Source organism: Asterias rubens, chromosome 12, assembly GCF_902459465.1.
Source record: "Asterias rubens chromosome 12, eAstRub1.3, whole genome shotgun sequence".
In the NCBI taxonomy this organism is placed as follows: Eukaryota; Metazoa; Echinodermata; class Asteroidea; order Forcipulatida; family Asteriidae; genus Asterias; species Asterias rubens.
The window spans coordinates 1,553,527-1,566,968 of NC_047073.1; the positions used below are offsets into that span (position 1 = coordinate 1,553,527).

The 13,442-nt window shown below is 38.4% G+C and overlaps 2 protein-coding genes across 2 annotated transcripts in view; one reads left to right on the top strand and one right to left on the bottom strand.

Moving 5' to 3' along the window:
• On the bottom strand, positions 1-10,869 carry LOC117297385 (deleted in malignant brain tumors 1 protein-like). The gene is made up of 9 exons (XM_033780380.1): positions 10,763-10,869; positions 8,412-8,456; positions 5,979-6,338; positions 4,967-5,302; positions 4,465-4,809; positions 3,549-3,887; positions 2,755-3,120; positions 2,481-2,561; positions 1-1,769 (listed from the first exon to the last, which is right to left on the bottom strand). The coding sequence occupies exons 1-9, from the start codon at positions 10,854-10,856 to the stop codon at positions 1,618-1,620; spliced, it is 2,118 nt and encodes a 705-aa protein (XP_033636271.1). The 5' UTR covers positions 10,857-10,869; the 3' UTR covers positions 1-1,617.
• LOC117297383 (receptor-type tyrosine-protein phosphatase T-like) overlaps positions 10,823-13,442 on the top strand; it is a 25,437-nt gene continuing 22,817 nt past the window's right edge. The window contains exon 1 of the mRNA XM_033780379.1: positions 10,823-10,905. Coding sequence (XP_033636270.1) covers positions 10,894-10,905 — 12 coding nt within the window. The 5' untranslated portion in view covers positions 10,823-10,893. The remainder of the gene's footprint in view (positions 10,906-13,442) is intronic.

A 13,442-nucleotide genomic window follows, 5' to 3' on the forward strand; every position in this document is an offset into this window, starting at 1 on the left:
TCATTGTTTTGTTGACACAACAAATATTTTATTAAGTTTACCTGTCTTCTTTCGACGAGACACTTATGCAGCATAATTTAAAGCATGTATAAAAAAGACAACATTTTGAAAACTAATTAAAAGAACCGTTGATAATATCCTACCAACTAAACAATGAACACAATGGGCCCATTTAAATTTTCTAATCAAGTTTATCACATTATTGCAAAAAGAAATAAAAAATGTACATGTAAACGGTTTATGTTTCAACAGCTCTCCATCGCTCATCCAATTTATAGCATAAACACTTAAAAGTGTTTATGCTATTTCGACGAGACACTTATGCAGCATAATTTAAAGCATGTATAAAAAAGACAACATTTTGAAAACTAATTAAAAGAACCGTTGATAATATCCTACCAACTAAACAATGAACACAATGGGCCCATTTAAATTTTCTAATCAAGTTTATCACATTATTGCAAAAAGAAATAAAAAATGTACATGTAAACGGTTTATGTTTCAACAGCTCTCCATCGCTCATCCAATTTATAGCATAAACACTTAAAAGTGTTTATGCTGTAACAATTGATTTGAGTAATTACAAATAATGTCCACTTGGTGCCTTTAAAGGCTTAGGCTATGTATCTATCTAAAAAGATTGTACGATCACCAACGCCCCTGGAAATGGTCAAAATAATTATATTTCCAGAGCCGCTACAACCTATCTGAAAAATGGCTAAAGCATTTCATATCCTTTCATTGAATTACCGCTAATAAATTTTCTAAATTATTTCCCACCACGAACAAATAAAAAAAAACGACAAATTAAATATAAAGCAGAGTATTGTCTCAAATAAACTCACGATTATATGCCAATTATTTCAACAAAGCTAAATATACATATTTTGGCATAGAGTGCTATAACAAAAAATGTACTTTCTTTGTCTGCAAACCATAGGCTCAGTGTAAAACACATTTTGAGTTTTTATTTGCACTAAGAAGAGCACGAAGAGCATAACGTTTTTTAGCTAGTATGCAGATCCATATTAATGAATATCTCTAAAGTCGCTTTCAGACGGGCACGTCAGAGTTGCTCCGAACCAAATAGATTTGTCTAGGTCGACCCAAGTTTCAGACAGGCGAACTTAACATAGGCCTATGGTTTACATTGGCTCGAATCATGGCAAAATTGACGTCTGAAACCAAAGTGCTCCATAGAGTCGTTCCGAATGACTGCAACAGTCGACCTTTCGACTTCTATCGTATCCAGTCGCTCCTAAACTAACATAGTAATGGCTCGGTTCATCACAAGATCGACGTCTATAAAACCAAGGCGCTCCAGAGTCGTTCCGAACGACTGCAACAATAGATCTTTCTATTTCTAGCGCGTCTAGTCGCTCCTTACTTTTATACCATTTACATTGGCTTGGCTCAAGACAAAGTTCTAAGTCTGAAACCAATGTGCTTCAGAGTCATTCCAAACGACTGCAACAGTCGATCTTTCGATGTCGAACTTTTCATGTATTTTATTCACAGAGTTTGGTTTAGTGTGGCTCTGAAGCGCCAGTCTGAAACGGGTGATTCTAGTTAAGTTTTATCAAAAGTACAAACTGACTCAGCTGACAGCTCAGTGAATCACACTTTATCTTCCATAGGTAAGGCAGTATGATATGTTGCTTTGGTATGACGGCCGTATTTCTGGTAGACGAGTACTGTGATAAATGCGATGAGCATTATCAGGAGCATAATGATCAGTATTATCAAAATCCACAAACCAGTTGACATATCTGAAAGTAACAATACAAATAATAAACATAAAATATCTGTGCATTATGTTGACTGTGCTATTTCTTTATTTATTTATTTGGTTATCTAATTTACTCAGGGTGAGCCAAATCAGTATAGACGATGTGACCTGTTTCCTGCAGGCATGATTTGTACACAGCTCAATGGAAGAAAACATATAATCTTCTATTTTATGGAGACTGCACTCTGTCTAATTCCTATCAATTTTTCATATGATGATAGGGGGGGGGGTACATCTCGAAACTTGACCAGCTTGTACTTTCATAACTCTTGGTTTTATGTGGAAATTATGACACAAAATGTCAACTTTCCAATAGGACCAGTGTTAGTATATTGCCTGCCAGTATACTGAAAGAATGTACAAGGTCACACTTATTGTAAACAAAGTTCACATGGTCTATAAAGAACTGGTTTCCATTTTGGCCCTGCATAAAATTATTAAAGTTCAGAACAAACATGTCAACTTGTGCTCCATTCCCACGAAACATTCGCTGCGAAAGCAGCACCGTGTGACTTTAAAATTCCCTTAGCATTCGCATTCGCAGGAAGTATGAACCCGGCTTTAAACATAATTATTTTTTATGCAAAAAACACCGTGCGCTACCAACAAAAACAATTTTAATGGCAGATTATTATGTTCGAATAGTGCAGTTGTGTCAACCAATAACTCTAGTTAAGAATGTATACTTTACCAATATCATCTCCTTTTGAGAATGGTTTCTTGGGCTTTGTTCCATTTTCTCCGATGGCTTCATTGCTGCCTTCATCACCACCTGGAAAAAAAATTTTTATTGTTGTGGAAAAAAAAATCAAAATTAGTAGTGAATTTCCAAGTGCTTACTTCAACATGTTTTAATATTCAGATAGTATTGTCATTTAGGCACTGGACACCTTTGGTAATTTTCAACGACCTGTATTCTCACTTTAATTTCTCACTTCTCATTTTAAAAGTATTTCATGGCTTACCTTCTTCTTCATGCGAGCCATCCATGGTGTCTGGGCTTGATGATTCATTACTGCACTTGATTCCAACATCGCTCAGATGAGTGCAGTCAGTGATACCCCAACCATCATGCGCGCAATCAACAAGTCTGTCCTCCCCGCCAGTACATACAACCTCATCTAGCACGATGGCACCGAGTGTTTCGTCAGTTACGACTCGGTAGTGAGGGAGTGTTGGGTCAGAAGACTGGTATCCTAGCTGTTTACACGCTACGTCACTGTTTAGGGCATTCCAATTGTGACCACAAACTGTTCCCCAAATTCCTTGATAATACAATTCCAGTCGTCCTTCAAGAGCCGAATCACCATCTACCAGTCTGACAGAGCCATCTTTAGACATACGAAGAAGAAATAAAAATGAAAATGAAGAGATTGGTCAACGTCTTAGAAACCGGTTTTGTTCCAAACTAAAAGTCTACTGATTTTGACATAGGGGCAGTCATTTGAGATATTACTTAAAAGTAATAAACATTCTGGATGTCGTTTATAGCATTTCTGTGTAGTGTTTGTTTACAAGGGGTGTTTGGGTGTATTTTTTTTTTCTTTTTTTTTTTTTTTGGTTTGTTCTTCTTCTTCTTCTTCTTATTTTTTTTTTAGTTTTATTTTGTATTTTGAAAAAGCCATCTTAAACAATACGAACAAAGAAGACAAGGTTGGTCAGTGTCTCAGGAACCAGTTTTGTTTCAATCCGAAAGCTTACTGTATGTCATAATACCAACGTCAACCATGTGTTTAAAGGTCTATGTTCGTCGACTCACCTGGTATAGCGCCCTCTGGTGTTGGTGCCGTACAAACTACGCTCGCATATCCGGATTGGTTGTAGCTCTTATCAACCCAGCTGCCATGACTACACATCACTAGTTCTGGTTCTGTGCCATCACACGATACGTCATCAAGGAGCACAGTCTTCGTAGTCTCACCATAGAATGACCGTGGTAAGGCACTCTCTGCAGATATGAATCCTAGCTGTCGACACACTACAGCGGCCGCCTCCGAAGTCCATCCTTGGTCACATACAGTTCCCCACCTGCCGTGATATTTGACTTCTACACGGCCGTGATGTGGGTACTCACCCCCATCTAGACGAACTCTGCCATCTGTTTGTGATTGTTAATATGATAATAACTTGTATAAGGCGAGAAATTGCCAAAGGATATCCACAAGGCAGTCAGGTCTTTGAGAGGGCAAGGCCATTTTCATTTTGAAAAGGTCACTTCCACGGGAAAATCATAAAGTCAATGTGAAACTTTCGAAGGGACAACAAGGCCAAGACAAGAGCAACGGAGGCCAAGCCCTCCGTGGCCTGCGTGAATTGCCATGCCTGGGAAACTGAGAAAAACGGGGAAACAAGACAGTACAAAGACGCTGTGTACCAGTCAGACTAGAGGAAAAGGTGGGTCATGAGAGCCATGACACTTTTACAGTTTCTGGTTTGGGTGGATAGATTATTTCATAATCGGGGAGCGGCAGTGGAAAAAGACCTTGTCACCTGCAAGTATGAGCAACATTCAAAAAGTCATCATAAATCATGGTCCTATAAGTTAGGACAATGGGATTTTTAAAAAACTTAAGGCTAGTCCTCGTTAGGACGAGTAGACGTCCCAACTCGAGATAAAACTAATCGTAGTACTTATGAAATCCACCTCAGCTTTTGAATTAACGAAAAGTACATACCGTCTTTATACGCAGTGGGTATAGGGTTATAAGGTGTGCCGCAAATGACCCCTACATCATCCGAATGGTCGCAAGTGCCACTCCGCCATTGATGTTGACAATCTTCTAATCGTTGTTCTGAACCTATACATTCGATACTGCCTAAAAACACAGGAATTGTGTAATCGCCGAAATAAGACGACGGTAGTGACGTACGGACTCTTTTGTAGCCGAGCTGTCTGCATACAACAGAAGCATCATTGATGTTCCAGTCATCATCGCAAACCGTACCCCAGACGCCTTGATAAGAAATCTGTACTTGGCCACTCTGAGATCCTCGCCCGTCCACCAATCGAAGTGAACCATCTGGGAAAAAAATGGCATAAGTTACCCACACAGAAGTAGCGACTTATCAACGGATAAATGTATTGTATTGGGATTTTTTATAGCGGTTTAAAGGCACTGGACACATTTGGTATAAATTACTCAAAATAAATGTTAGCATTTAAATACAAACATTTACCTTCTGGTGTGGAGTAGGTTTTGCAGTTTAAAGTGAGGTCATCAGAGTGGTCGCAGTCATTGTCACCCCATGGTCCATGACTACAAAGCGCCAATTTGGACTCGGTGCCGACGCATTTGACGTCATCCAGGTGTATTGGGCTAGATGAGCGTCCGAATTCAAACTCAGGAGGTGCAGGGGTATCGGCAGCTGATATGTAACCGAGTTGCCTGCAGATGACGTCAGCTGTTGCGTTGTCGAGTCCTTTTTGGCAGATTGTTCCCCATTGACCGAGGTAGTACACTTCGACACGACCAATATTCGTCCTAGTGCCGCCAGTCAGGCGCACTGCACCATCTGAATACAAAAAGAAAAATGTATTTTATGCGTCTACAAAATTTTGAACTTGTTCTCAAATAAGAAATCATATCATTTGTATGTCTCTCCATCAGCCAAGAAAAAAGGTAAACTGCCTCTCGACTGGCTGTTATTTGCCCAATCACAACGCCTCATTCAATGCACATGACCTAGTAACGCCCTGTCATTAGGAACTCTTAAAGGGAGATGTACTCAAAATTTAAGTTCAACAATGTATCAGCATTATTTCGTTCCCCCGAAATCATTTCGTTATCAAAACATATCATGTTGTTCTCTTGCAATCATGTCATCTCTATACCCAGCCCGGTGCAGACTTCCTGCGAATGCAAATTCGATACGAATATTGACGTCACTTCGCTGCGAATATTTGGCAGAAGTTGAGCACAAAGCTCAACTCTTCGGACCATTTTGTAAAACAGCCGTTGTGCTGATATTTGTACCCTGTTTAAATTTTAACAGCCGTTGTGCTGATATTTGTACCTTGTTTAAAATATTTTGAAATAAATAAATAAATAAATCTCTGCACCCTCTCAAAAAGTGACTGTTATCTTTCATGCCACAAACTAATGAATTTTGCTCTCATAAATCAACCTCTTTCTGAAAAATATAAGAAAACTTCAACCAAAACCAATTTAATATCTTCCCGTCATAATACCTGTTGTGGGTGCTGGGGACAGTGATATGGGATCACCTTCCACGCTACACACGGCACCAGCATCGTGTGAATGATCGCATGTGGTTAGTGGTATCGACCACCCGTCATGACTGCAAGCTGCTATACTATTCTCATATCCACCACAGTTGAGACCATCGAGTCGCATTGGCCCTGAACCCTGCCCGTAGTATGCGTCTGGTTTCGCTTCGACTGCACCGCTGTAGCCGAGTTGATTGCAAAGCACAATTGCTGCGCTCAGGGTCCAGAATTCATCGCAGACGGTTCCCCAGACTCCTTGGTAGTAAACCTCTACACGACCCTCGTAAGCTTGGTACCCGTCTACGAGACGCACGCTGCCATCTGTAAAAGAGTAATGACGTCTGTTCATAATTGAATATACCTTTGATTAATTTCAAAGGCTATGAAACTCAACGCCACTATTGGTAATTACTCAAAATAATTATTAGCATAAAAACTTTCTTGGTGACAAGTAATGGGGAGACGTTGGTGGTATGAAACATTGTGAGAAACGGCTCCCTTTGAAGTGCCATAGTTTTCGAGAAAGAAGTAATTTTCCACGAATTTGATTTCGAGACCTCAGATTTACTAGAACTTGAGGTCTCGAAATCAACCATCTAAACGCACACAACTTCCTGTGACAAAAGGGTGTTTTTTTCTTTCATTATTATCTCGCAAGTTCGATGACCGATTTCACAGGTTAGTCATTTTATGCTTATGTTGATATACACCAACTGTGAAGGCTAGTCTTTGACAATTACCAATAGTGTCAAGACACTGGACAAGTCAGTTTCACTTTGTACAAAAAAAGTTACTTTCTTAAGATTACGAAATAGGATATAAACATATTGCACTGCAGACATCATTAAAGGCACTTGACACCTTTGGTAATTGCCAGAGACCAGTATTCTCAGCTTATCCCAACACATGCATAAAATGACAAACCTGGGAACATTTTGGCTGACATGAAAGTTGTAAGAGAGAGTGAAAGAAAGAAATACCCTTCACAATGTGTATGCTTTCAGATGCACAGTGAAAGGCCCCAGTTGTAGTCTTATTATTTGAATGAGAAAACCAAGTTTCAAGACCTTATAATATTTAGTTCTAGAGAACAATTTTGCAATAAGAATAACGATAAGCCTACATATTAAGTAAATACCATTCCTTTTGCCTGGATGAATACCGTATATAAAATGACTTATATCTGGGTGCACTTAACCTAATAGCTCTAAACCAGTCTTCTAAAATCAACAAGTCTATGTTTACCCCCACAGCTAATTCATTCAATTCATCCCCCATGCAAGAAGGATCGTGTCATCAGCAAATCAAACAGGCTTATGGCATAATGCACGGTTTTCAACAATAGGCCTACCCAGACCTAACGCCATCATACATTGTGGGCTTGTGCTTATGCCACTTACGTTTTTTTTAATTAAAGAGAAAACTAGATAAACCTTTAAAAGTTTGACTACTTAAAACTATGGGCCTAGTTAATTAAACAAAGAACAGGGGCTCAAATATTCCTGTATAATAGCTGGGCATGTAAAGAAGTCAGTTCATGTAAATTTATGCGAAATTCACATTAAAGTATTTTTAATATATCTATATTTCTTGAACGGTGGTGTGAATATAAAAACCGGTACTCTGACTGACACGCCCATAACGTCGTGACGGTGCAGTCCGTTGCCCGTTTAAATACGGACACGTTTGCTTGGTACTTGTCAAAACCAGTATTACCACAGTATTATACTGTTTTACAGAAGATAATAAACGCAGACAGAGCAAAGTTATAGCCAAGAGCAAAGAGAGAAAAAACATCAGTTTAACTGCCTTAAAGACACTGGACACTGTTGGTAATTGTCAAAGACCAGTCTTCTCTCTTGGTGTATCTCAACATATGCATAAAATAACAAACCTGTGAAAATTTGAGCTCAATTGGTCGTCGAAGTTGCGAGAAAAATACCCTTGTCACGCGAAGTTGTGTGCTTTCATATGCTTAGTTTCGAGACCTTAAGTTCTACTAAATCAAATTCGTGGGAAATTACTTCTTTCACGAAAACTACGTTACTTCAGAGGGAGCCATTTCTCACAATGTTTTATACTATCAACAGCTCCCCATTACTCGTTATATACCAAGTAAAGCTTTATGCAAATTATTTTGAGTAATTACCAATAGTGTCCACTGCTTTAAAGTTAACATGACAAAAAAAGTAACTATCTTGCTCTTCGAAACGCTTACCTTTCAAATTAAATAAAATACACTCTAGAAAAGTTACTAAATAACAAATACCAGCATTAAACATAAACGTATGTACATCAGATAACCATCTGTTTTGTACTGTGTTGTTATTAAGTTGTTAAATTTTATGAGTAACTTGACTGAAACTCTAGACTCCACCGAATAAAAATACATACCTGGAAGTAGCGATACACCAGCCGCTGACGATGTGGGCGATAACCCTGCAAAGAAACACAATAGAGAATTCAGATCAGAGGAAATCATGCATGATCGTCAATGTAAACTAAACAAGATGCACTAAATTCTACAAATATTGATCCTTGATGGAGCTCAGTTTTTTTAACAGACATGTTTTATAGTAAAATAATTTCTCACTGAAATAATTGAATTAAATTCGAGACCTCAGCTTATATCTCGAATTCAAGCATCTGAAAGCACACAACCTATGCAGCAAGGGTGTTTTTTCTTTCCTTACTCTCTCGCAACTTCGACGACCAATAGTTCAAATTTCCACAGGTTTGTTATTTATGCAAATGTTGAGATACACCAAGTGAAAAGACTGGTCTTTGGCTTTAACCGATTGGTGTCCATGCCTTTAAATACAAGTTTACTTTAATTGGGTCTGGCAGAGACATTATACATTCAGCGGCGTGTAATGACTCAATATTCTTCTTCTTTTTCTTTATTTTCTTCAATCAGAAAAAAATGTTGCCCAGACTGATGTGGAACGTTGATGGATTACACACATGGTCACGTTGACATACTACAACATGGAATGCAGCAAGCCTGTGCAATAAAAACCTGTTTAACATCCACCATATATTACTGACATATTGTATGATTGTGTATATATCGAACAAAATTTCCCGGATTTGTTGTGGTACAGTTAACTCGGTCACCAGTTAGACAGAATCTTTCCGAGACTTGTTAAAATCAGAGAAATGTCTTTGCAAAAATGTTTCAAGGCAGTGGATGAAACACAAACAACAAGCCCGACGTGTAGCCGCCACCATTGTATAGAGGGCACTTTCCATTCGTTCATTTTGTTCACTTCATTAACCAGACACGTCTCAAAAATAACATTACTGGATACCGAGTTTGCTGCATATTGCTTCTAGATCAATAAAGCACAGCTGCCTAGCAACAGCCCCAGTATTTTTTGTAAAGATTGTTCTTTAAAGCTTAAACACAAACCTTTTTCTTGTGATTTTCTCTTGATGGGATTTTTTTTGGAGCTGAACGATTAGACTGCATGCAGATCTACCTAATTTTGTAACTTTTAAATAATCAGTCACAAAAGGGACTGGACACTATTGGCAATAATTTGTATATACCAGTATTCTCACTTGGTGTATCCCAAAATATATACACAAAATAACAAGTCTGTAAAAATTTGGACTCAATATTTGACATCGCAGTTGCAAGAGAATAATGAAAGAAAAGGCACCATTGTTGCGTTAATTTGTGTGCTTTTAGATGCCTATAAAGGCCTCAGGCCTGGAGTCTTTTAATATTTGATTGATAATTATTTACCTCCTTCTCAAACTACGTTACTTTAGGGGGAACCGTTTTTCACAATGTTTTATACTATCAACAGCTCTCCATTGCTCGATACCAAGTAAGTTTTGTTGTATCTCAAGATCAAAATCGACAAACCTGTGAAAATTTGAATTTGGTTGTCGAAGTTGCGAGACTAACAATGGAAGAAAAAACACCCTTGTCACAACGAAGTTGTGTGCTTTCATGCTTGATTTCTATATCTTAGTGAGAAATCTATATTTTAGTGAGAAATTACTTCTTTCTCAAAAAAACTACGTTACTTCAGACGGAGCCGCTTCTCACAATGTTTTATACTATCAACAGCTCCCCATTGCTTGTTACCAAGTGGTTACAACAACTATTTTGAGTAATTACCAATAGTGTCCAGTGCCTTTAACAATATAAAATCATTGTATTTGTCTTAGCAAAAGCAAGGACATCGGTATCACTTTATACAGGCGTTGGAAGATTTCATTCTTGTTTTGAACAGCTCCGTCTGTTTAGCATTAAAGGTATACTGTTTCATCAACAAGGCATTTTCAATTTAAAGGCACTCGAAACTATTGGTAACTACTCAAATAATGACAATACATTGTGAGAAACGGCTCGCTTTTACGTAGTTTTTGAGTAATTTCTCAGTCACTCAAATATTGAACGACTTTAGGCATTAATCCTTTTTTAAGGCATCTGAAAGCACACAACTTTACAACAAGGGTGTCTTTTCTTTCATTGTTCTCTTGTAACCTCGATGACAATTGAGTCAACATTTTTACAGATTTGCTATTTAATGCATTATGTGCGGATACACTTATAAGAAAACTGGTATTTGACAGTTACCAAATGTGTCGAGTGCCTTTCAACTGATCTTTGACAATAGTGTTACAAAGATCGGTACATTTGTCATTTGTCACAAGACGTCAAACCGGTACATGCTTTGAGACTTCATTGTAATTTTGCGCTGAATAAAAACACTCTTCATTATTATTACCTGTATCTTGAGAAAGTCCACATGAGAAAAGATGCAGAACGATAATTCCTCCTGCAAGGTAGAAACGAAAGATGCCTCCATGATTCCTTTCCATCGCGAAGAAGGTTTCAGATATCAGCGATGTTTGCAATATGGAAACCTGGGTGAGTTGACGTAGTGCGCTCGTTGAGTAATAATTGTATAAAACTATAGCTGCTTTGCTGATGTGCGCTGTGTTTGTTGAATCGCACTGCACACTGGTGACACGCCCATGACCTTCGCCTAGTACACATGAGAGACACAATGGACGTGCTGGGAAACTAGAGGTCTATTATCGATGTGTCTGGCCGTAAATTGCCACCATTGTGTCTCTAACATTCGAACCAATATTGTTCACGCAAGTCATGAATTAGGAATTATGTTTAAAACAAAAGTGTCTTGGTTTGATATTCTTATTCTCTGATGCAAATTTTAACACTTTTAAAATCGTTGCGGTGACCGCTGCTTAAGTACGATTCGACTTGCCTCTAGCTACCGGGCAATCTCAGTGGTCTACAGTTGGTAAGACACTGCTCTCGAAATACAAAGGTCTTGGGTTCGAATCAAATCCGAGTATAAATATGCCTGTGGATTTCTCTCACAAACCTTGGGGAAGTACTGAGTATACAGTGCTAACACATTATTCTTAATCCCTGATGCAAAATCAACATCTATTAAATTGTTGCCCGCTGCTAAGAAGATAGGATTCTAACTGACTCTAACTCACTGGGAAGTGAGACACCTGCTCTAGAATTGCAAAATGGGTTCGAATCCCAACAAAGTAACATGCCTGTGATTTCCTATCACAGAATTCTGGAAAGGACTGAGTATACAGTGCAACACAATATTCTTTATCCCCGATTCAAATTTACCATCTATACATCGTTGCGGTATCGCTGCTAAAATGGGATTTGAACTGCCTCTAGCTACCGGGCAATCTAAGTGGTCTATAGCTGATAAGACACTGCTCTAGAATGGCAAAGGTCGTGGGGTTCGAGTCCCACTCGAGTAATATGCCTGCTGCGCTCGGTTGTAAATCGTTAAGCGCGCCATCTTGTGGTTGTTTTATCATATTAGTCAGTTGCGCTCGGCCCCAGCGGTATCCAGGACCGCTGGGATGGGCTAATCGCTTGCACAGGTTCTTGTTCAGGAAGTACGTCATGCGTACAGTGCATAGAAATAGGGTGCAGTGTGATGCATGATGGGACTGCGCATTAATAAACCAATGACAGTGCATGATACGTTTGCCCATCCAAGGCGCTGGGGACGAGCGAAATTAGTCGGTCTGGTTAAATCAAGCCATAAGAGGGCGCGCTCATAATGAAAACTTCAGTGCTTAAATTTGCAACGGATAATGTAAACAAAATAAATGTTACCGTCTACAAAACTGTGATCAAGCAGTGTTTGACGTTATTCAAAGGACCATATTTAATTGATTATAGATTTGAAAAAGTTTGTTGCCTCAGTAATGTATACAATTGTAATGCGGTTTCAAAACTGTAAAATAATACAAAGGTTATGCAAATTAGATAGAAAAACTGAGGGTAAACAAAATAAAAAACAAACAAAAAATGCCCAAATGTTTCAAATCGGTCATTTGACTCCTGAATATAGAAAACTTTTTGGAGTGATGACACCGTCCGTTAAATCATTTTTAAACCAACTTCTCGACATCAATTTCAAGAACCTATAACAAACTGGCCTGAAACATTATCCCTTTGCAGGGATAAATCGCTGGTTTTAAAAGAGTACACTCATTTCCTACATTCTGTAGGTTGTTAAACACATCACACAATAGGCAGCTGACTCAGTTCATGGTAGAAAAATTACACACTTTTTATATTTCGCAGGTTTGTGGATCATGGCCGAGCGGCTAAGAGCGCAAGACTCAAGTTCTCGTTTTCCAAATCTCGTGACTTCAGTCATGAACTTTTGAATTTGACTATGACTTTTGTATACAAAGAAATTTTAGCAGCGCTCTGGGTGAACTGAGTATCAGCCTTTGTCCCCATTTGTGGTGTTATGGATCCAGGTTTGTGTAAGGTGTTTCACTCACACAATTGAAATTATTAACACGGAACAGCGGGTAGCAAAAGGCCATTAAAGGAATATTACAGAACTGGTATTTTTGCTAACCATGTAATCACTTTATGTGATCCACCATCGTAAACTGACAAACTTGTTGAAGTTTGCTATATATCTAAGTCACGAGAAAATAGTGAAAAACCGATCACACATTTTGCATGTCATCGATTCAAAATTAAATACCATTTTTTTTAAACGTTCTTTGAGCGATAAACATCCACGGAAATATTTCATGGGATGAAAATATTTCATGGGATGTTTTATATTATCATCATCATTAGACCGTGTGGGTTTTATGTTAATGTGTGACCTTACCGGTTTTTAAAAAAACATTTCGGTAATGTTCCTTTAAGCTTTTACTGACGAGGAAGTGAATGTGGAATAATACTAATATTTGATTGCGTATTCTGATGATGGTGGACGCTTTTCTGGCGGCAGGTAAGTCAAATTCATTTTCAATTCCATTTTCGAAAGTGTATGAAACCTGTCACGAACAGGATCGAATTCCATACTTTTGCTGACATTAATTTCATGGTCAATGAAGAGAATCACAAGTCGTTTGGCAAAGTTCTACATG

Bases quoted from the DNA above. Each gene is read 5' to 3' on its own strand.
- LOC117297385 (XM_033780380.1), bottom strand. From the start codon at position 10,856: ATGGAAAGGAATCATGGAGGCATCTTTCGTTTCTACCTTGCAGGAGGA. The intron at 8,457-10,762 runs GTAATAATAATG...GTTTCTTTGCAG, and splicing joins TGGACTTTCTCAAGATACAG to GGTTATCGCCCACATCGTCA. The intron at 5,303-5,978 runs GTATTATGACGG...TTTTGTATTCAG, and splicing joins GTCCCCAGCACCCACAACAG to ATGGTGCAGTGCGCCTGACT.